This window comes from Notechis scutatus, chromosome 2 (assembly GCF_049901735.1).
Source record: "Notechis scutatus isolate UNSWTSFEM ecotype Mainland chromosome 2, rNotScu1.2, whole genome shotgun sequence".
NCBI classification, from domain to species: domain Eukaryota; kingdom Metazoa; phylum Chordata; class Lepidosauria; order Squamata; family Elapidae; genus Notechis; species Notechis scutatus.
The window spans coordinates 208,791,756-208,816,164 of NC_142010.1; the positions used below are offsets into that span (position 1 = coordinate 208,791,756).

The window sequence follows — 24,409 nt, forward strand, 5'->3', positions numbered from 1 at the left end:
TTGAGTAACCTTTCCAGTGGCTTCACAGTGTTTCTTGCAAAATATTTACCCATATTTCATTCAGTTTGAGACTTCTTAGTATTAAGTATTATCTGATTTAGTATTTAGTATTAAATACTAGTATTATTATTATTAACTGATTAAGTCGGAGTTTACTTCAAAGGCATTTGCTGCTGGGTTTTCCTGCCACCCATGTTTCAACCTCCCTAATGCAGGAAAAGTCTGCAGAGCTGAACAATGCATGGAAGAAGCAGTCATGGAGGATATAAAACATTCAAAAATAGAGAGTGATTTCATTTAGAATGCTTTTAAATGACAATCTGTAGCAGATTTGGCAAATGGAATAAATCTTGCAAGTCCTATCCAGAATAATGGGAAACAAAACTTTCTGGTTGTTCTGCTCTTCTAAAGAAAAAAAATAGCATACTTATAGTTTGGAAATGCACAATATTATAGCCCAATTGTCCACACCTGGTGAAAATCCAGTGGGACTAGTGAGAGGATATGTGTTTCAGTCAGAATGATTACAAGCTACAAATACCAAGTGCCCTTATTTCAATTAGTATTATTTGCAATATTGAAGTTAATTTCATTTGTCTCACGTAGGTCTAGATTTGCAGATGTACAAGTTAGTTGCAACTTTTTCAGTGTGATCCCATTCCAGACAGAATGGGAAAACTTGCCGCAACCAACTCGTCACAGCCAGCTTACCATGGTCAACTCACCATGGCTAATCCGCTGTGGCCAACTTGCCACAGCCAACTCACCATGGGACAATTCAACAATTCAATTTGTTTAAAATAATTACAAAATTATTTTAATTTTTGTCATTCACATTTTATTTTGTCCCTTCTTTGGCATCCTTTCTTTAATGAATCTATTAGACCAGTATAACTCTTGTCCCACAGAGAGTAGGCCTGTGGTGAGTTGGCCATGACGAGTTGTCCTATGGCAAGTTGGCTGAGTCGAGTTGACTGCAGCCAGTTGTCCATAGCAGGTTGTCCATGGAAAGGTGTCCTAGACCCCATTCCAGATGTGTGGACATCTATCTCCCAAATTTACAGCAGCATGCACAAGCAGACTTTCTGAGCATTCTGGGAGTTTAAATTCACACATCTGAGGAATGTCCAGATGAGGAGGCTCATTCAAATTCATTGTACACATATTGTGCATTGACAATAAAGGTTTGAACTGAACTGATAGGCTGGTACATAGATTCAGCATATTCCAAAAGTACAGAAATCTTCTCCCACAATTGCCTACAAGATAAAACTTCGATGGGAATCCATCAAGAAATACTAGACCAATAAGCTAGACTTGAAGGTTGACAAACATCTAAGAAAAAGACCAGAAATCTATATAGGTTTATCTGTGAAGTGACCAGAGTAAACTTGATTTGAAGAAAACATCTTTTATGGCCAAGAATAATAGTTTCAGACTAATAGCTTCAGAAATCTCCTTTTTAAAAACCATAAAGTAAGAATTATGTGACTGAAGTGAGCCCAACCATTATTTTTAGCATTTAAAGCACGTTCTCTTTGACATTCTTTTACTTTGAGAAACACTTCTTTCTCAATTGGAAACACAGCATTTAATTCAAATGGATTTGAACTTTTTAGGACAGGCCACGCTTTTGCTGCCATTGGAGAAATCATCTATATGTTTGGCGGTCGTTCCAATGAAGATGAATATTATACTGATGTGTATGCACTGGACACAGGTGCTTTTCATTATATATGATCATTTTGTTCGATTTATGAACTGCTGTTGTAAGTTAGCAAAGTAATGATTCAATGAAGAGATGAAAATAAATGTGTCAATGTGAAGAGATGAAAATAAATGTGACCATTTAGGGATATGTTTCAAGCAGTTTCAGGGCCCAAAAAATTCTGCTACAAAAGAGTTCAGATAGTTACCTACTATATTTGCCAAAAAGGAAGATAAGGGCTTCCCATTCCAAATAATTATCTGTAATTGGGGCAAAGTAATATTTCATTACTGAGAATATGGTATTAAAGAATGCATACATTTCCTTCTAGAAAGAAAGATCTGTCCCTTTGTTATAAAGGGAAGGGAAAACAGCTCAGTGTCCAGTGATTTATTCTCCTGTCTTTACAAAATGTGCATGGAGTAAATTGGGCTAAATAGATCTATCCCCCAGCACAGAATTACCCTACATATGTTAATGTGGGAGAGAAAGCCACTGAACTCATTGAAATTTACTACAGATGGAATGCCTTTTACACTCATTTTAATGTGGGATGCCTTATAAATAAATAATTTGGCAACCAGACAATTCATTTAGCTGACAAAGACCTGATTTCTTAGCAACCAATCTTCCCTAGGGGGTGAGGATGGATCATCCTTCTTTTCAGATAAATATGGTACTCAAGAAAAGACATTATCCTGAATTCTTTGGCAAATGGAGTACGGCAATATCAAAGGAGGATACACAAGGGAATATTTTAAAAAATATATCCATGTAATGTAATTTTCACTGATTTCAGTGGAATTTAAATTCAACTCACTATACAATCATGGCATAGTGCGGAGTAGGCATTTTTGGGTGGCTGAGACATATCTGGGATTTTGAGAGCATTGTGCTAGGTATGTTTACAAAATGGCTGTCAGGTTAGGCATGGTCAAAAAATGAACTTCTCTACAATTTGATAGGAGTCCTTTGAGGATCCAAAAGTATTCCTGCAGTCAACATAATGCTAGAGGCAGATTATTTTCTTTACAGCAGTCTAACTTCCAATTGTTATTAAAGGAATATTTTGTTAAAGTCACATAGGTTAGGAGAGAGTAGACACCAGAAGCAGTATCTGGGGACACCTTGATCCTGCATACCCCTAGCTTAGCTTGCTGCTCAATAATTGCTCCCTGATTATTTTCCATTCCATGTGGATGCTTCTTGTTGTAAAACAAAGGGGGAAAGCTTGCCACACATCTGGGGCCTATGAGCCTATTTAGATCAGGGTTGATTTTTTTAATGTTTCCCAAAATAAGAGCCCTATCTAACATAAAGCTTACTATAGGATACAATCTGGGTCAGTCACAATCTGGTTTAGTCTTTTGGCCTTCAGTCTACCAAAATGTAGAAAGAAGTTCCTTGAAGATGGGCTCCAGCACAAGTCCTAAAACTCGAATGACTAAAACTTTGGTCCTGGTGACTGACCCAGACTGATCAACATCATCCTGGGACACATATATTTGTCTTCATTCAACAAAGGCTAATAGGTGTGGAGCCTGCAAGGATAACAAAAAAGGGAAGATGGCAAACAAAGTCCTACATCTTCTTATGTGTATGCAATGTTGTCACATTTATAAAAAGGATGGGAATTTAATTGCAATGACATAACTGCCATCTTGACTTTTTAACTCATCCCACCAAGAGCCACAGTGCCATTGGTTGCTGAGATTCTGATAAAAAAAACTGGCTGACTGCATGTTGCTATGTTGTGTGGGGTATGTTCTCTGGCTAAACTGCTTCACTAGCCATATAGCTAGGATTTAAGAATATGCTTCCATAGAACTTAACTCTATGAGGAATGTGAAATGTTCACCAGCATTTTGAAACTCTGATTTGGCAATGCTTGAGTTTTTAAATATTGCACTACATTTATGAGACATATTACGACTCTTGTCTAAATTTGTCTAAATATGCAAATAGGTGCCATTAATAACGTCTGTACTGATGGGGTTGCTGGTTGTTTCTCTTTCAATTTTCCACAAATCATCACCCTTACTCTACTACTGCAAGTGATGTAGGTGTAAAGTTAAAGATAGTGCTGGTAAGTATTGTGAGGAGGAGAAAAAAAACTGGAATCATGTCAAAGAATCCAGTCTTTGGACAGCCTGGTGAATTAATACATTTTTATAAGTAAATAAAATGGATGTATATGTCAAATGATTGGAATAGTGCTATTTCCAGATACTACAGAACAAAAGCAAATGAAAAATGTTTTTGTGTTATTTTCTATCCTCTCCCCAAGTATCTTTAATGTGGCAAAAGTGTGAAGTAAAGGGAGAAAAGCCTTTTGGAAGATCACATCATACATTCACAGCACACAGTGATAAGGTAAACAACTGAACATTTTACTGTCCTCTTACAAATGAAGATGCTTTTACTTCCATTGTATTTGAGAACAGAAAACCTTGACTGCAAAGATTTAGGGCAGATATGCACTCTCTGCTTAGCACATTGTCAGTAGAGCCCATTCAACACTTCCTGACTGTAGGAATGGGTGGCATCCTCCTACTTTCACTCCCTGTCCTTGCAGATGTACCCCACAACCACATTTTCCAGCTATGATTCAGAACTGCTGTTCTCCAACCTGAGCCATCTTCAACGCTTCACAATGGATGGTCTCCAGTATTTTGGTCTATTCTTATAGCAGCCACTGACTAGCTCTAGTGCCTGCCATGCTCCCTCCACCCCTCCCCCCCCCCAGATGCTGGTCACTACCATATGAAATCCTTCTGTCCTGGGTTAGGTGAAATATGTTTCCTCTTTTTTCCTACCCTTTGCCCAGAGAAGCCTGCCTCCCTCCCTCCTTCCCTTTCTCCTTCCCTCATTTTTAGGTTGCAAGGAAAGAACAGTGCTACTTGTTTTTGTCGATCTGAATCTTCCTTGCACAACTTTTCCATAGACCTACAGAAGTCTGTGGAACATAGGGGCAAAAGAACAACCACGTTTCCTATTGCTGTAATTATTGTAGTATTAGAACCAGGATGGTGTCAGTCACAAACAATCAGACACGCACATGCAGCATTCAAATTAACTACTTTATTGTTTTCAGCCTATAATATAAGAATCTCCCCATTCTTGACAATATTTCAATAAGACTCCAAGGAACTTGAGGGGGAAGAAAAAGACAGTCCTATCTCTTTTGCAGTTGCACAATGACTTCAGGCTAACTACATGCTTGATCCTCCTCCCTGCCAGGCTGGGTGCTTCCCAACAGATGGAATCATAAAAGGAACAAAGTATCTGGGTTAGAGTCAAAGGAAATAATGTAGTAAAGAAAGGTGAAGGCATCCGTGACTGCAAATATCTGGGAAAGCAGAGGAAAGTTATGGGGACTAGGGAGGGGAAAACAATTCTGAAAAGGAAAATGCAGGCAGTAGACAGTCAACCCAGGAGTCATCCAGTGAGGCTTGCCTTCCTTGCAAGGATGGGAAAGGCAAGAATCTGGAGAACAACCAATCAGGTTCTGTGGTGGCATGTTCAAATTGAGCACCAATGCCAGCCTAAATGCCAACCCAACCCAACACGGAGTGGACGTTCTGAAGCTGGCTTAAGAAGCAATCAACATGAGCATGAGAGAGAAGCAACTTAAGAGTACACAATTGCCCTTAAAAGGATTGTTGAATCAACTTCTGTGAGACCCAGAGATCTACCTATCAAAATCTTGATGAAAATTGTGGATCTTGAACTTTGGGATTTTTTTTTTTTTTGATAATTCAGTAGAATTCACACATTTCTGCAGAAAAGCATATTCATATGTAACATGAGATTTTTAAAACATTCTTGAAAAAAACCATATGTAAAATGAGATTGCCAAAATGTTACATTTTACTTAGGCTTAAGTCCAAAGAGAAAATACACATTACAGTTTAATTTATTAATGATTTTTTGATGATTTTATTGCTAAACAGTTGGAGATCAATTGCTATTGTAAGCCATGTGAGGCGGACATGGGAGCAGGGACAGCAAACAAAAACAACAACAACCCTGCATTGAATTGCATAATTAAATTTTTTGGACAAGTTCTGCAAAGAATCCATTCAATATTTTTATAGGGTAGGAAGTTAGTGGAAATTATGTTAGAGAGCAAAGAGACTTAGCTCTCGCAGTTCATATTATGATTTTTTTGAAGCGGGTATCTATTTTGCTTTTGCAGCTGTATAAAATACTATGTGCATCATGCTATTCAAGAACTTAATCTGTTTCCTATATTTTCCAATGCTTCCACTATCAAGAGAATCTTCAGGAAAATTGTGATGGACTGTCTATCAAACCCTGAGAACATGTTGGAGGAGAAAATTGTGACAGAATGACAATTGCTATTATAGAGTATTAATACAATACACTGTTAGCAACATCATCTTTTCCAGATATCCAAGTTGTTCTTATTTGCCAAATTTGCCTGCTTTGAAGGGGTTGACAGAAATACTGAGAGAAAAGGATGAAATCTTTTTGTTTTGAAATTTTTATTCATCACCTACCACTGACATCCACTGTGCCAGTGATGTTTTCCATCAACATCTCACTGACAGATCCATTTCAGAAATTCTCCACTGAGCGCTTTTTTGTAGCATTCTCAAAAAATGAGAGGATATCAAAAGAAACATTGCAAGATCTTGCTTGCTCCACAAGGTGGGGAACCCTGAGCTTCTATTCAACAGGCAGAAGTAGAAAGTGTATAATCACCTGGTATCTGGCTGAATATTCCCTTCTGAATATTTGGGTCAAGAAGATGGCAGGGATCTAGATTCTGCCCTTATGGCTTGGTCATCCTCCTAGATTAGCTTGAAATGACAGTCAGGGAATGATGGGAAGACTTCAATAACAGAATTCAATTGCTTCTTATCCATTCCTCCCACCTCCCATTCTATCATATGCGTGGAGAGTTTGCTTAGAGTTGTACAATGTGTTATTCAATCCTGTTATTGAGAGTTAAATGAAGCCTCTGTGGTTTAGCGGATCACACCTATCATTTGGAGTCCTTTGAAATGTGAGGTGAAGAGATAGGAAGGGGAATTGGCTGCATTCCAATCCAGCTTGTTTTAAACAGATTGCTAATTAGTAGACATTGGCCATTTCCAAGGCAACCAGCAAATAATAGTCCACGTGATCCCCAGAGCTTCAGTTAAGGTGTGCAGGGCAAGACAAAGGCTTACAGAAGACTCCCAGACAATCAACAACTGGAAGCAATCTTGGTATCCCCTGAGCAATATGTATGTAATTTAGGAAAATCACTCTTTTATATTAGCATAGGAACACATATTAGCAGATAACTCCTTTGCAAAGCAAAGTGGGCAAATAATTACCCTATATTACTGGGATTTATTCTGAACATTTTCAAGATTGAAAAGAGTTTTATTTTTAGAGATGTTTGCCACATTACAATGTGCTATTGATGATCAATTAATGGACACATCTTTTAAAAAATCATTATTGTGATAGATTTGCTCAAGAAGGATATCAATAAAGAACAAAATGTTGAGTGCAAAATAAATTAGTATGGTAATATCTGCCCTTGTTCTTCCATTTTAGGACATTTATCTGTTTGGAGGAACTTTTGAGTTCAAAGATGGTAAAATCATTTCAAAGAATGATATTATGAAATTAAGTTTAGGTGAGTAGGGGAGAGGAATGAATGAATATTCTGTTTGAACTTTGGGGAAGTTGTTATTTATATATTTTGAATAAAAAATAATCTAAGCTTTAATATAAATATAAATTTCTGCTCATCAGTTCTGAATGGTTATCCTTTGTACTAAAATTTTCTCTCAGAATGTTCTATATTTCATTCACGCTTTTTTAATGTCGTAAACAAAGTCAAAACTGCCTCCTCCTCAGAAACAGTCTGCAAAATAAAGCTGATATTGTCCCCTTAAACTCAGGGGAATATTATTTTGTTTTTAATGTTTCATGTTAAAAAAAGTTAGCAACTGTTCATTCTTCATTCTTCAGCAAAATAATATAGATAGATAGATAGATAGATAGATAGATAGATAGATAGATAGATAGATAGATCTTTGATTATTTGGGTTTTCTCCCGTGTAAAATTGGAAGTATCTAAGTGACGTTTCGATGAAGTCTCATTCATCATCTTCAGGCTTGTGTCTTCGGCTTTGTGCTTCTCGGAGGAATGTGAGCTTGCAGCTGCTTCTTCCTTTTAACTGTTAGTGGGGGTGTGACTTGATTAGGTGGGGCTTGGCTGTGTTCTGATTGGGTGGGGGTGTGTTCTCATTGGTTGGGGGTTTGGCTGTGTTCTGATTGGCTGGGGGTGTGTTCTGTTCAGGTGGGGGCTTGGTTGTGCTCAGGTTAGTCTTAGTTGCTGGGGGATTTGAGCTGGTGAGCTGTGATCCTGCTGTTTGGCTTCATGTTCGTGGTCATGCCACATCTTCATGGTGGGCATCAGTTCGCTTCATGTATGGGTCGGAGGGGTTTGAAGCGGGTAGTGATGCAGCTGTGGTACGGCTTCTGGTCTGTGGTCGTGTCTCATCTTCTGTGTGGGTGTGAGTCTTGGGTATGGGTGTGGGACATAGCTTCTACGTGGAAGTGTGGTGGTAGCATCTTGTGTGGCCCTCGTGCGTGTGGGTCTGGTGTCATTCTTCATGTTAGGTACTCGTTTGGTCATGAGGGCGGGTTTCCAAATGGCTGGTAGGCAGGAGGTATCATCTCGTTTATTCATTCTGTGTGGGCGTTTTTCTATCTCTATGGCTTCTCTGATTATTCTGTTGTTGAAGTGTTCGGTTTTGGCGATAGTTCTGGTATTTTTAAAGTCAATCTCATGTCCTATGACTTTGAGGTGTTGGACCAGGGAAGAGGTCGGTTTTTCTTTTTTGATTGAGTTCTTGTGTTCTTCAATGCGTGCACTTATTCTTCTGTTAGTTTGTCCGATGTATGTGGTGGGTATTTTCCCACGTCATTATAGTTGTGCTTTTAAAATTGTAGCAACGTTTCAGCAGAATCTCATCTGCCATCATCAGGCTTCTGTAGACGAACAGAACACAATACAGAAGCCTGATGATGGCAGATGAGATTCTGTCAAAACGTTGCTACAACTTTAAAATCACAACTATAATGACGTGGGAAAATACCCGAACAAAGCTGAATATATATATGGTTTTAAATCAATCACCTATAGTAAAGACATAATAAAGACAGCAAGAATATTGGAATATTCCCTATCACTTTTGAAATGTACTGGAGAATAACTTTCCAACTTTAAATAAACTGGAAATTATGAAAATTACTGCAAAATTTAAAATCAGTAATACATTTTCAGGAGTTATAGAAGTGTGATGGGAAGCATTTTCACCCAGCTGATCAGCTAATTTATAATTATAGAATAACAGAATAACAGAGTTGGAAGGAACCTTGGAGGTTTTCTAGTCCAACTCCGTGCTCATGCAGGAAACTCTATACCAATTAAGATAAATGGTTGTCCAATCTCTTCTTAAAAATCCCCAGTGTTGGAGCATCCATAACTTCTGCAAGCAAGTCGTTCCACTGATTTATGAAAAAACAATTGTGAGTGGGGACTTTTAAGTAAAGACAGTATATTGAAGATAACTCTGCAGAAAGGTGGAGCTGATGTTTGCCACATTAATAAGGGACTGGATGAGTATATCAACCCCTACTATCCTCTCTGGATAAATGAGAGTAATGCAAGATTACCCAAACTGTTTCTCCTTATGGCTAGGGGTGGGATTCAAATTTCTTAACAACTGGTTCTATGGGTGTGGCCTAATTTGTGGGTGTGGCTTGGTGGTCATGTGACTGGGTGGACATAGCTTGCCGACTGGGCATGGCTTGATGGTCACATGAATGGCTGGGCATGGCTTGTATGTAAATATTGTAAATATTTATGTAAATACTGAATTTTTTATTTAAAAAAAGAACAAATTTTACCCAAAATCAGGCAAAGCAGTCAGGCAGATTGAGTTGCTTGCAGAATCATAAATTCACTCACAGATCTACCTTTCTGCACAAAATTAACTCACAACACACCATGTATGCAAATATTGAATTTTTTATTTAAAAAAGAGCAACTTTTATCCAAAGTCAGGCAAAGCAGGCAGGCAGATTGAGTTGCTCGCAGAATTACAGATTCACTCACAGATCTACCTTTCTGCAATTTGCTGCCTGAGTCTGCACCGAAAAATAGAAGCTTCAATCCTAAGGAAGGTTCAGCTCTGCTCTCAGGCCACTTCTCCCCGCTCCAACCCCCTGAATACCACCCCTGACTGGGCCTCGGGGAAGCCTCCTGGGCAAAGGCAAAGCAGTACAACAGCAATTTAGCTTAGCTAGAAAGCAAGAAATCTGATGATTTCCTGCTTTCTAGCTAATCTAAATCACACAGCATAGCTGATAGTCAGAACAGCTGGTGGGGGGGGGAGGCAAAATAGCAACATACCAAAAATTAGACGAAGGCACAATGGAGGCAAGTTGAATGGCGCACATGCGAGATAAGGAGTGACTGGGCAGGGCGGGGAGGAGCCAGCCAGTAGTGCAATTTGCCAGTTCTCCGAACTGCACAGAATCGTAACAACCAGCTCTATAGAATAGGTCCGAACTGGTAGAATCCCACCCCTGCTTGCGGCTGTTCCTTTTCCTAATGAAGAAACTGCAAGATAGTGATCTTGGGGTGGGTGGATTTGCCATCATTCCTCCAGTCACAAACTGAAGCTTTTAAAGTTTGTGTACTTTATTGCTGTTTTTGGAAATGGCCTATTCACTGATGCAGAGAAGTTACAAAGTGACAAGGCTGAAATGTTACACAAGTGCCTTCAATCCTCAGTATAACATTGTGAACATTTATTTTTATAATCCATATTTTAGTTAAGTTAAGAATTTTAGTTAAACAGCAGAAAGCAAGACAATTATTGGCTACAAAAAGTTTTAGAAGCTCAGAAAACTTCAAAAGGAGTTAAGGAGGAGTCTTAATATTAAGACTCTGAATCTAGTTTTATAGAAATGAAGGTATGTTGTGAGAAAGAAACATTTTTTTTGACATTGTAGACATTACAAGACAAGGAACTTAAAATGGCATTCAGGGATACCTTTGAGAAACTGTACCAAGGCCTGTATTACAACTGTGTGATATTACCAGAGAAATATCTGTGTGATATTACCAGAGAAAAAACTACGTAGGATTAGGTTAACAAGGCATTAAGAGTTGTTAACCTAATCCTACGTAGTTTTTTCTCTGGTAATATCACACTACTAACCAGAGCATACAAAACATTTGCTAGACCAATACTCGAATACAGTTCATCAGTTTGGAACCCTCATTACGTAACTGATATTAGCACAATTGAGAAAGTCCAGAAATATTTCACAAGAAGAGTTCTCCACTCTTCTACTCGTTGTAGAATACCTTATGCCACCAGACTTGAAATTCTAAAACTAGAAAACCTTGAATTACGCCGTCTTCGGTCTGACTTAAGCATGGTATATAAAATCATACATTGCAATGTCCTACCTGTCAATGAATACTTCAGCTTCAACCATAACAACACAAGAGCACACAATAGATACAAACTCAAAGTTAACCGCACCAAACTTGATTGCAGGAAATACGACTTCAGCAATAGAGTGGTCAATGTCTGGAATACTCTACCCGACTCTGTAGTCTCTTCCCCAAACCCCAAAAACTTTAACCTTAGACTGTCTACTATTGACCTCACCCCTTTCCTAAGAGGTCTGTAGGGGGCGTGCATAAGCGCACCATCGTGCCTACCGTCCCTGTCCTATTGTTTCTCTTATTCTTTTATTTTTCTTATATGTACCCATTTCATGTATTCACAACTATGTATACACTTATACTTATTATCTTGTAAACAATTGGCAAATCAAATAAATAAATAAATAAAAAACTTTGATTCAATTCATGTCAGGTATGTGGTGTCTTTTTGAGAACAGTCTGTTCCCAGATGCATATCTTGTTAAAGAACAAGATATGCAGCAAAAATGTGAATTTGTCACCAGATATAACTGGGTGCGGCTTTACAAATTAAAAATGAAATCAAAATCAAAATTGCATAAAAGAAATTATATTTATTTTTGTTGGATTCATAAAAGAACATTTTGCTTAAAGAGGTAAAGAAATTTGTAACAAGGATCAACAATGATTTCAAGGGTTTACAGAGAAAGTTTGTTCTGTATAGGAGAAGAAAGAACTGCAAAGTCAGTTTGTTTGATCAGGGATAAAATGTGATATGTTGTTATTCTGGATGTCTCTTTTTGGATTTATTGAGTAGTTAAACTGGCTTTGCATTTAATTGCTTATTATTCTTCAGAGTAAGAAAGTTCGGGTACTTGTCTTTTTAAAGGACAAAGTGTTTTTCTTTCTTATATTAAATGTCAGTCTCTTGTTTATATTAGGAGACTGGGATTACTTTAAATTTGTAAAATGTTAATGTGTTTATAGATTAAAGTGGAGGTATGGAATGGATATTTTAATAAGATGAGTTGCTATATGGAGTGCATTGGGGGGTGGGTTTTTTTTTAAAATATTTGGAATGGAGAAAATATGTATAGGAGATTGCCTTTGTAAAGGGGAAATGGTCTTTTGGTCAAGTTAAAATTTGGTTGGAATCATTTTATGCCTTTTAAACAGGAATTTTTCAGAGATAAGAATTGAAATGTGTATTGTTGTGTTATATGTTAACTAATGTTAACTAATGTTAAAATTCTAGAGTATTTGCTGATAACTAGACTAAGGAGGCAGTGGTGGGATTCAAATTTTTTTACTACCAGTTCTGTGGGCGTGGCTTGGTGGACATGGCAGGGGAAGGATACTGTAAAATCTCCAGTCAGAGGTGGGATTTGCCAGTTCTCCGAAATACTCAAAATTTCCGCTACCGGTTCTCCAGAACTGGTCAGAACCTGCTGAATACCACCTCTGTAAGGAGGACATTACTTATTTGATTTATATTGCTAAGTGATGGTTTGTAGGAGGAAGAGATATATTTGTTAGTGAGGAAAAGGTGAAGAGATGGTGGCATTGTTTATACTTATCATGAAAGGAGTTAGAAGTCACTCTCTTGTGGAGGAAAAAGAGGGTTATATATATTTTTCTTTTTGCTTTCTGGCATTTCTGCTCTTTTTCCTTTTAGTTTGTGCTATCTTTTATTGTTCTGTTCAAAACTTCTAATAACATTGTTTCTTTAAAAAGGAAACAATGAAAGCAGCACAATAACTTAAAATGAAAACAAAATATCAGTAGAGATTTGCCTCCAATTTAGTGTGAATTCTGGTCATTCTTAATATAGATGAGGTTCACAAAATAAAGGGAGGGAAAAGTTCATGTATAGGCATTGGGAACCATGAATCCATGGAATAACCCTACACTAGGGATGTCCAACTATGGCTGGCTAGGGAATTCTGGGAATTGAAGTCCACAAGTCTTAAAGTTGCCAAGTTTGGAGATCCCTGCCCCACACTGTAATACCTACATACCTGGCAACTAAGTGGCAACCCATCTTCAAGCTCAATTACGTTTGGATTAAATACATCAGGAAGACAATTTTAAGTAGACTACACCATCATTAATTAGATGCCGCTTAGCGATTCCTGTTCATAAACTGAAACATAGCATTTTGAAGGAAATGACAACTGAAAGGTAACATGCATGGATTTCAGATTCATTGTACCGATTTACTGTGAGAGAATTGGGATCATTTGCTTGCATTGTCTGTTCTTCACTCCCTTTTCTTTTCCTCTTTCCCTTTTCACAATAATCTCTCAGATTATTTTGCAGTATATCTTTGATTTGAGATAGTGGATTGCTTTTAGTAATTTTGAATTAATTAAGAAGCTTCTATAAAACATAGAAAACAATCTCTTTAAAAGGGTGTGTTTTTTATTTGCCTTCGTTCTTGCTAGTCAGCGGAATAATTAGATTAGTGTTTTTTTTATATAGCTGTTTCAGAGCTTTTGAAATTAGAATTCTTTTTGTAATATATCTTGCTATTATATAAAAAGCCTTGCATATTCAGTCATTTTTCACATTTAGAATATTGACCGTAACTATGTAATCTGCTGCAGAATTTTTTTTTTTTGTACTTTCCCAATGAAGTTGCATTGCTACTATTAATATTTAAAATATTTTTGATATGTTATATAGCTCGGATGAAGTGGAAGAAGCCACTTTACATAGGAATCCCTCCAGCCTGCAGATGGAATCATGTTGCATTTATTCTCCATAATCAAGTAAGTGAAAATAATTTTAAAGTGAGAAGCTGCCATCCTTGTTCTGTTTGAACTTGTCTCAGTCCAGTATCTCCAAAAGTCTACTTTGATTTGTGCTTCCCATACATTGTTAAATTTAAAACTCTTAGCATTCTTAAACAACCTGGCTTTTAGAAAAAAATGGGCTGGTATAGATCTGGTCTCTTCAGATTTTCTAGCATGAAGTCAATTTAGCAATTAGAATTAAAATATTTTTCACAGAGGCTCCTTGAATAAACTTCTCAGCTTCCTTGTGTCATAGCATAAGAAAGGAAGTTTTAAATAAAACCATGTCATGTTTATTAAAATGTGTTGAAAATGAAAATAAATAGGACAGATTTTGCTTTGGAGCCAATAAAACTGGAACATGATCTGCTCTCAGAATTCTCCAGAATGATGCTGTCATCTCCACCAACGTCTGAACGTCTATTAGGGGGCTATCTTGAGTGGAAAACCCAGAGAAAAATATTTGACCAATGACTGCAAAATTGGCCTGCCTACTTTCATTTCAGGCCATGGATCTTCCCTCCCTCTCTTCCTCCTTTCCATTTCTGAGTTTAAAAAGCAGAAACTGCACAGTTTGTTCCACAGATATACAATCTCTAAGAAATGTATATTAGGAAAGGAGTGTCCAAAATCTTTTTAAAAAGAAAAAGCTATGATACAAATATTTCCCTATATGTGATTTCTGTTCATTGCTTTTTAATGCATTTTAAATGAATGATTTAATTAAGATTCTTACATGTTTGCATTGGTAGCTCTATATTTTCGGTGGAATTAATGGGAAAGAATTCAATGACCTCATGGGAATGAAACTGATAAATCCTTCAGAGAGACAACTTTGTAAGTTTATTTAAACGATACTAATTAATTGCATTTACTATTGTTTAGAACAGGGATCTCCAAACTTGGCAACTTTAAGACTGGTGGACTTCAACTCCAAGAATTCCTCAGCCAGCAGATGCAAAGTTTTGAGACCCCTGATTTAGAGGTCAAATTATACTTATTCCAGATTTCTGTAAATTATCTGTATTTATCTTTGTATTTTACTTCAGTTACTATTAAACACAACTTATTGATTTAGCCTCTAAAATTGTCATATAAGATACTTAAAACAATAGGTGTTTCCAAGGCTGCCATTGTCACATTCTTTCTAAAATCTATCAGACATCTTATCTGTACAATTATTTATAAACCGATCTAAGAAATTAATCCCATTTTCTGCTCATATTTTTAAATGTATATATTACTGCCATCCTTAGGTAAGAATTGTTGTAGAAGTAAATTTTACATGAGACAAGAATTTTAATTTATGTTTTAGTGACATTCAAATATGTCTCATTATCTTTAAATGATGAAAATTAAATTTCAAGATCCTTGCAAATTCTTTGTTTTGCAAAGATACTTTAAAAAAATATTTTCAGTCCCACATTTGATATAATTTGAATATTGTGACTTGCCTTTTTTTTAATCCATACAGTTACACATAAGGATTGATTTCAATATGTTACTATTATGTAGCATAAACATATTCTATTACTTTTCTTATATGCACGATCTTACAAATCTTTGACTGAACTCTGCAAATATCACTCAGCCAAATCTCTTCTCAAGACCCTCAGTTCAAAAATATTATATCATCTGTTTTGAATCTCATGTATCTTTTGATAGCCAGCTATGTTATGGGACCATTTTAGTTCTCACATAGTAGTCCCAAATATGCTTTTTCAAGAGGCAACTGGACTTTCTGGTTTTTCTTTGAAGATGTTTCACTTCTCATCCAAGAAACTTCTTTAGCTTTAGCTTCATAGATATTTCTCACATAGTAATTTGTTCCTGTACTAAAAGCATTGTCTCTAGTATCTTTAGTATCAGAGTGATAGAGGGACACAATTGTCTATTCATTGGACAACTCTTTGCTTCCCTGTAAATGAAGAATAATAAATTATTACAGAAAAGGGACCTAAAAGATTTTTTGCTGAAATATAAGGAATACAGTAATTTTAGAAATGCACTTTGAAAAGGAAAAGTGCTATAGAAATGATTAATAATAAATAGAGATGAATTTTAAAATCTATTATATAGTCTATGATCATTTTAGTCAATGGGATTTTATAAAATAGAAGCTCAAAAAGTTACCCATTTTATTGTACTAAGAATATTGGAAGATATTAAATACTAAATTAGGAAAAAATGTTATGTTATCATTATATATAAATATGCAAATAAGTTACACTTATTTGAGCTCTTCCTTGATGCATAAATGCAAGCTTTGCTCAAAATGTACTTTCTAAAAGAAGACACTTCTATAGAGTAGTGAATAGAATAATGCAGAAGATACATAATTCTTTTAGTTCAACTTTTTCAGTTCTAAGAACCTGTCCTACTTATAGATAAGTTGTTTAATGTTAAAATATATGCTTTTTGCCCATATTCTGAGATTATACTTCAGAGGTTAGGAAGGAATTCTCACCATTTTCTATTATATCTGGCTTGTGAGTCCTGTTTGTATAACTGCATTAAACAACTTGCCTGATGAGCATCTTTTCCTAGCAGCATCTGCTTGTGCTTGGTTACATACAACCACAATCCGGTTTAAATTTTTAAATAAGCTTATTTTCTCTACCTATACCTGAACTTCTTTTCCCCTTTAGGCAGAGTCCTTTCCTAAGAAAGTGAAATGTTGTCAAGTATTCTTCTTAATTTTGAATTTCTAAAGTCCCATGTTTGTAGTTCTGAGGTCAATCTATGAAACAATTTTGCCCTGTTATCTGGCCCACTTGCAGTCTATATCAGGAATCTCCAACGTTAGAAACATTAAGACTTCTGAACTTCAATTCCCAGAAATTTGACACAAGTAAAACAAAGAGTTAAATAACTTCTCCCTTCTTTCAGTCCTCCACTGAAGAAATAAAGTCTGGAATCTCTGTAAGTTTTCTTAATTATCTGCCCTACTTCTTCCTCCTTTCTTTCACTCATGTCTACTCAGAAATAGGGTGAAAGCTAAAAACATATCTATTCTCTCAAAGTTCCACTGCCTGCAAAATTACTTACAACCCAAGAGCAAAAAAGAGGGAAGACACCATAACTGGAATATAGCAGCATATAATACTGAGGTTTTTTCATTCTTTCTTTCCATTTATAAGCCAACAAAATCATGTTATTTTTCTTTAATAAAAATATGGTAGAAATGGAAATAAAGCAAAAATGAAGACTATATAAAATAAGTAGTAACAGTAGCTTCTTGGGTGAGAAGAGAAATGTCCAAGCAGAAACAAAGAAAGTCCAGCTGCCTTTTGAAAAAGCACCTTTGGGACAGTATATGATCGACTTTTAAAAAAGAGGAGAAATTATCTTATAAAATGGCAGAGATGAATGGCTTTTCTTCTCGTGCTGTAGAAAAGAACAAAATGGCTAATGTTTCTCAAATCCTTTATTACAGGTCAGCGACCCAGACTAAATAAAACCTACTAAATAAACTAGCAGAGTAAAGCTACAAAATATAATATATAAAAGAAAGCATGCAAGACAAAAAATATATACAATCATGCTTGCATTCTTCTGCTATCAGCAATGTACAAATTTTACAAGCTACAAAAACAAACTTTGCAATGGCATGAGTTACCTTGAGGTCCTTATCTGCTACTAAAAATTGCAGATAAAATTCAGTCCATCCAACCTGGAAATAAGAGTTAGAGGCATTAAGAGCGTATATCTTAATTGAAATTACAATATAACAGAAGACCTCCAACATTGCTGATGATATATTTTTCTACCAGAGCAATATAAATGCTCATCAACATTTATTTTTTAAGTTAACCTAAGGGGGCACAGTAGCTCTGCAGTTCAAGACACTGAGCTTGTCAGCTGGAAAGCTGACAGCCTGTGTTCAAGACCCAAGTGCCACGTGATGAGGTGAGAGTTCCCATTCTTGCTCCAGCTCCTGCAAATCTAGCAGTTCACAAGCATGCAAATGGAAATAGATAAATAGGTACCACTTTGGTGGGAAGGTAACAGTGCTCAATGCACCTGGGCATATAGTCATGCTGGCTACATGACCCCAAAAGTGTCTTTGAACAATGCTGCCTCCCTCGGCTAAGAAACTGAGATGAGCACCATCCCCTAGAGTTGGACACAATTGGAAAGGGGAAACCTTTAACTTTAAGTTTATCTGAGTACAATGCCATGTGGAAGGGTGCATTGCTGTTATCCAATTGTAGCGTAATTGAGAGTTTACTATATTCTGACTGAAATTCCATTTCAGGGATCCTTTGTTTAGATATCACCATTAACTGATCTTGTCTATTGTTTCTTTGAAACTCAGAGATTTAAACAGAGAGAAGAAAAGAAAGAAAAGAATAAAGCAGTTAGCTTTATTTTTTTTAAAAAGCCCAGAGAAAGTTTTCATAAGAATATTGAAGAGCCGAAAAGCATCCATAGCAGTTGAAATTTCAATCACGATGACAAAACCTGCGTTTGTGAAGTGATAACATCAACTCTGTTCCTTATCAATATGTGTGAGCCATGACTTATTAAATGGGACAGAAATTGCATCATGATATTGTGATGCACATTTTGGTTATTTTTTCCCCTTGCCCACCCCAGATGCTCCCACTGGCTATCAATCTTCATATACATAAACATTTATCTAAAATAAGGGATTTTTTCTTCTTCTCCTAAATAAGTCCACCAAATTGTTTGACTGGTTCCCATTTTGCTTAATTCTGTAGTGCCATATGGAATGGAATTACCGAAAACATGAGATGCTGTATAAATATTATTTTATTTTTTTAAATTTGTATATCACCCTTCCCAAAGCATCTCAGTGAATTGACTTATTCATTTCAATGTGGCCACAAAGAAACATTTGAAACAAATGCAAACAGAGCTGTGCCTCTAAAGCAGTCTCTTCTTCCAAAAAAAAAAAAAACAACAACAACAACAATACTGGGCGCAATGGAAAATGTTCAACATTATCTTTCAATTTTGTGAAAATTAGAACCTATTGAAAGGGCAGGTGTATTGTTTTAAACACAGATTCACCTTCCAAGTGAATAAAATCATATCTGAGCTACTGAACATAGCTTATGTGTGTATGGTATCCACCTTCCATCACCCTTATCATATACCCTAAAATATCCAACGCTTATTAATTTATGTTTTAACTAAATCATATTCATGAGCTAAACTTATGTTTCTGACCTTTGTTTTTTAATTCTAGTTATGAAAGAGATTTTTTCAGAACTGGGGATCGAAGGAATAAGCAGCAGGTATTTTTCCCCCCCCGATGTCCTGTTTTTGCTTCCTACAATTTCTGAGAGAGAAACGGGGGGAAAGGAAAGGCTTTTTTTTAGCGTCAATATTCAAAAAAATCTCTGCAGTCTGCTAACAATAAATATTTTAAGTTTATTCTTAACAGGCTTGTTCTGTCCCACTGCTTTAGGACTAGATGTAATTTTCTGCACATTCATCTATTACTAAGTGGCACTGAACTAGCGCTGGTTACTTCTAAGAGGATACAGCATATGTGAGCTGGTGCTGCATTTTTTCCCTATCATGCTTCAGACAAGGTTATCTAAGAGATTTCAGGCTGAAATGCTTTCCAATTTGAAAGATCCTCTTCTGATCTCAAAACAGACCATTTCCAACTCAAACACAGCTGATTTTAGTTCAGCTGTCTCCTACTTGTTTTGTAGTAAGGTGTTTCAATTCAAAATGAATCCAAATGATTTACCCAGTATGACTTTAAACATTTTCCTATAACTGTTTAGTGATATTGTAGTTATTCAGCCCATCCTTCAAAGCTATTGATAATAATGGCTGCTGATGGAATAGCATACCTAAAATCAGAGGAAATTCCTGAAAATAACAATGAAATAGTTGGAGAAAGCAAATTCGTGTGTATGAGCATTCCTGGCAGCCTAAATCTCACCTGAATATGGGTCAGTGATACAGATTTAATAGGAAAGTTTATTTAAGGCAATACATGGAGAAGGATGGACACAGATGACCACCTACCTAGTATTAGGTAGAGTCAGCAAGCAAAAGACTGTGTGTGTTGGAACAGCAGCAGAAGGAATAAAAATAGGGCATGCAGTGTAAAAGACTAGGGAAATCCATGTGGTCAGTAGGCCATGAAGAGTTGAAGAATCAGTGTCACTGAATTCACACATCATCATTATCATCATCATCATCATTATCTGGCTTTGCAAAAAAACACATTACTTGAAACTGCCATTATACTCAGACGTTATCTTAACAGCTTTTAAGTTCTTGGTTAGGACTTGAATTGTTAAGTTTTTACCAATCCCAGACTGTTAATCAAATTGAAAGTTAAAATAATAAAATATAATACTAATACTAATACTAATACTAATACTAATACTAATACTAATAATACTAATAATACTAATACTAATAATACTAATACTAATACTAATAATAATAATAATAATAATAATAATAATAATAATAATAATAATAATAATAATAATACATCAAGAAATTGCAGCTTCCTGCAATAACACTAGTGGAACTGCAAAAAACTGTGCTACTTGGAACACTGTATATTTTAAGAAGATACCTGGTTGATACCTAGGACACTGCCAGCAACCCATATCAACCATTAGCACCAGTCGCTGATATTTGTGATACATTTTTAAATGTTCAGTTGACTGAGTTTCATGTTTAATAAATAAAAGAGATAATAACAATAACAATAACAACAATGAAGATTTTAATTATAATAATAAAGATAATAAGTAAAGTATCACACAACATTTATGCAATCGTTATAAAAATAAATTGGAAACGTCCAATGTCAAGACAGAAATAGCAAGCTAACTATAATTTATAAACAAACCATTGCTATAATAGTACTGTAATTTGGTAGAATCAGATTATTTGTTCAGTGATTCATCTAATAAGGATTATTGTTACAAAATATAGTTCCAAAGAACTGTGTTTCTGCAGCAGACAAGTCAGGCTCATGTGGCATTAACAAATTTGGTACCTCATGTGATGCAAGTTATTATAACAAATTAAATATATGAAATAAAGTTAATGACCAAGTTTACCTAAATGTAGTTCATAAGTGGAGTAGCTGTACAAGATTCATAAAATAAAGGTCTCATTTATGTGAAACCATGAAATAACAAATTCATACCTCTTGAAAATTGGAGCAAACTCCATTTGTGATTGTGCTACAAAAGTATCTGGAAATTACAACCAGTGTAATATGCAACAACTGTTCCTAATGGGTGTAAATCTAGGTTTCACATAATGTGTATCCTAACAGATCTGCCCTGGTTGAAAATTGGACACGGGGCACAGTTTAACAATTAACCTATAAGGTTAAATGGACCTACCTGTACCAGCGACAGCAATTTTACAAAAATGCATATTTCCTTTCCAGACTACAGAAATTCACAATACATATTCCTATGAGAAAGATATATCCTTCATCATCTACCATAAGTTATATACCTCTAACTTCTCCCTCTGCTGGAGGTAAATAAAGTTTGGTCCTTTTCAGACTAGGGGCATAATTCAAGGAGAGAAGCTGAGGGCTATGGTTAGGAAAAAAATAAAAGTTTTATTATTCCTCAATGAAAGTGCCAATGTGGTGGGGCAGTTAAAGTGTTGGAATAGGTATAGGGAGACCATGTTCTAGTCCACCTTTAGCACAGAACTCAGCAACTTTGGACCTAGTCCCTCTCACTCATCCCAGGACTGTAAAGTTGAAAGTCCAGTATGTTCACGTGTAATGTATATTCTGAAATTTCTTCTCAGTTCTTCAGCTAAATAACAGTCTCCATCTAATCCTGGCTTATTTTGAAAAGCTAAGCTAGTTATATCTATTTAGTACTTAGATAGGAAACTATCAGGAAATTTGCAGACTACATTGGAGAATTCCCCCCACCCCCCTAAAAAAAAATCTGGAAAAAGACAATGCTTAAGCACTTCCAATTTGTTGCCAAGAAAATTATTTACACATATCAATCACCAGACATCAAGTGCGATACAAAGGAGACTTTATACAGACAGCACATGTTCTATTGAATTATTCCTTCAAGCAGTTATATTTCCAAAATCCAACAGTGATGCGTGTGTGTGTGTGTGTGTGTGTGTATGTATGATTTAGTAAAATGAGAAATCATTCCCTCCTGAATAACTACTGTGACTCATGTAAGTTTAACTTAAACTGGTTTTAATATGCTGTGTTTGACATACAGTTTCACACCAACCAAAATTCCTAAGGTGAAATATGAATTGACAGAATATTCTTTGCTGCCTGCATCAGTTTCGCCACCGCCTTCACCTACAGTAAGTGACTTACTTCAGTTTTGCTAGCACATACATTTTATTAGAATAAAGTAGTTACTGGACAGAAGATTTTTTTTCAAAAAAATAAAACAAGGTTGTTCATCAGTTAGTCGAACTCTTACAAAGTGGCAGGTTACGTTTTATGCTCCAAGTGCATGCCTCGGTGTATCTGAACACTACAAACCCAGCAAAATATACATATCTATCCAGAATTTCTCTTTTGTTAGTTTTCAAGGTATTTTGCTACAAGAAATTCCTTCTTGCTAAGGATTTTTTTTCCTTTTGCACAGATACATGCACAGGAACATAGGTTCTTGTCTAATGTTAGTTTTGGACTATTGATTCACCTAGATCAATATTACTAACACTGCCTGGTGGGAATTTTTGTAGAATTGGGTAGCAAGGCTAAGATTAAAGCTAAGATTTCCTGCCTGGAAACATTTGCTTTACAATGAGCTACAGTCATGACATACAAAACATCACGTCTACTTCAGCAATTCTCCCATAGTTACTCAATTACTCAATTCTGGGTATAGAAAGATAATCTAACTCAAGTGACAAGTTAATGACACCATGGACATTTATGGTACTTTTGCCACTCCAACGGTTTGATTTTTGCTTTGGGGACAAAAATGGGAAAGGTTATATTTCTTGTTTGTTAGTTTTCCAATTTCCTCGACTTATCTACACAGGAGAATATCTTAAATAACTGCAAGGACAAATCCTGTCAAAGTGTCATTTTGATTAATCTGTGCCTCATCCTTCTATTTTATGAAGCATTGAGAGAGTGCAAACTGTATCATATAAAAGGGAAAGGGGGCAGTGTGCGTGAGTATTTTATCCTATCATTGCAGTCTCTGCCTGATACTTCTCTCTCTTGGCACAATGAGAATATATTTGCTGAACAAAACTCTGCGTTGGTGACAGGAAAGGAATCCAGCCAGTAAACACTCTCCTAGCTCCATTCAGTTGTCTAGACTCTGCCCTGCAAGGTAATATGGGGTCATGAGGAGGAGGAGGAGGAGGAGGAGGAGGAGGAGGAGGAGGAGGAGGAGGAGGAGGAGGAGGAGGAGGAGGAGGAGGAAGAAGAAGAAGAAGAAGAAGAAGAAGAAGAAGAAGAAGAAGAAGAAGAAGAAGAAGAAGAAGAAGAAGAAGAAGAAGAAGATAATTGCAGTCTTCCTCACTCATGAGTCATATGATCCAGACCCAAATTAGTCTTTTCCCACTTTAATTCTTTTTTTTTTCCTGACTGCTCTTAAAACTTGGGAAAGATGGGCACTTGTTGTGATTACAAGTGCTAGTAGCTCAGGTTAGTAACAATTGAGGTTAGTAACAATTCTAACATGAATCACTAGGGAAAAGGCAAGTTATTAGTTCCAATATATTTCTTTTTAAAAATATTTTTATTTTAATACAAACAATCCATCTTCCATTAAACAATGTGTCATCTGGGTGCAAATGTCTTGTGCAATAACAATTAAAATTTACAGCCGTATTCATTATTTGTCTACTCTTAATACTGATATAAAATAACTTATCTAATACTGTAGCAATACTGTAACAATAACAAAAACAAAAACCTCATCTTAACCTATTTAATTCTATTGATACATTTTCTATATTTCACTAATCTACTTTTATTTCTAATGTTCATATTTATTCTCTAGCCATCGGTAGAATAGTTCCCATATCATATAATATTCAGTTTGTTCCTTCTCTTTAATTGCAAGTGTTAACCTTTTCATTTCTGCACATTCTAATATTTTCCTAATCACATTCTCATCCATAGGAATCTCTTCACTTTTTCAGTTTTGTGCAAATATAATTCTAGCTGCAGTTAATACATGAATAATCAGATATACATTTTCTTTACTATAAGTTTCTGATAAAATCCCCAGAAAAAATATTTTGGGTTTCAAATCAATGTGCTATTGTATCATCTTCTCCAACCATGTATATATTTTTGTCCAATATTTTTTGGCTTCTACACATGCCCACCACATGTGGTAATATAACCCAGGTGTTTGGTGGCATTTCTAACATTTAGCTGATTTGTCTTTAAATCTCCTTGCCAATCTTGCCAGTGCAAAATGCCATCTATAAAACATCTTG

General features: G+C 35.9%; 2 protein-coding genes across 4 annotated transcripts in view; one reads left to right on the plus strand and one right to left on the minus strand.

Moving 5' to 3' along the window:
• Nucleotides 1–24,409, minus strand: part of LOC113416405 (solute carrier family 71 member 2-like) — a 151,726-nt gene that overhangs the window by 100,345 nt on the left and 26,972 nt on the right. The gene's annotated exons all lie outside the window — the stretch shown is intronic.
• Nucleotides 1–24,409, plus strand: part of LOC113416423 (kelch domain-containing protein 3-like) — an 86,252-nt gene that overhangs the window by 48,640 nt on the left and 13,203 nt on the right. For all 3 annotated transcript variants that reach the window (XM_026674286.2, XM_087957948.1, XM_087957949.1), the window contains 7 exons: nt 1,620–1,720; nt 3,996–4,081; nt 7,283–7,364; nt 13,869–13,954; nt 14,731–14,815; nt 19,194–19,242; nt 22,207–22,297. In XM_026674286.2, the coding sequence (XP_026530071.2) occupies nt 1,620–1,720; nt 3,996–4,081; nt 7,283–7,364; nt 13,869–13,954; nt 14,731–14,815; nt 19,194–19,242; nt 22,207–22,297 (580 nt within the window). The remainder of the gene's footprint in view (nt 1–1,619; nt 1,721–3,995; nt 4,082–7,282; nt 7,365–13,868; nt 13,955–14,730; nt 14,816–19,193; nt 19,243–22,206; nt 22,298–24,409) is intronic.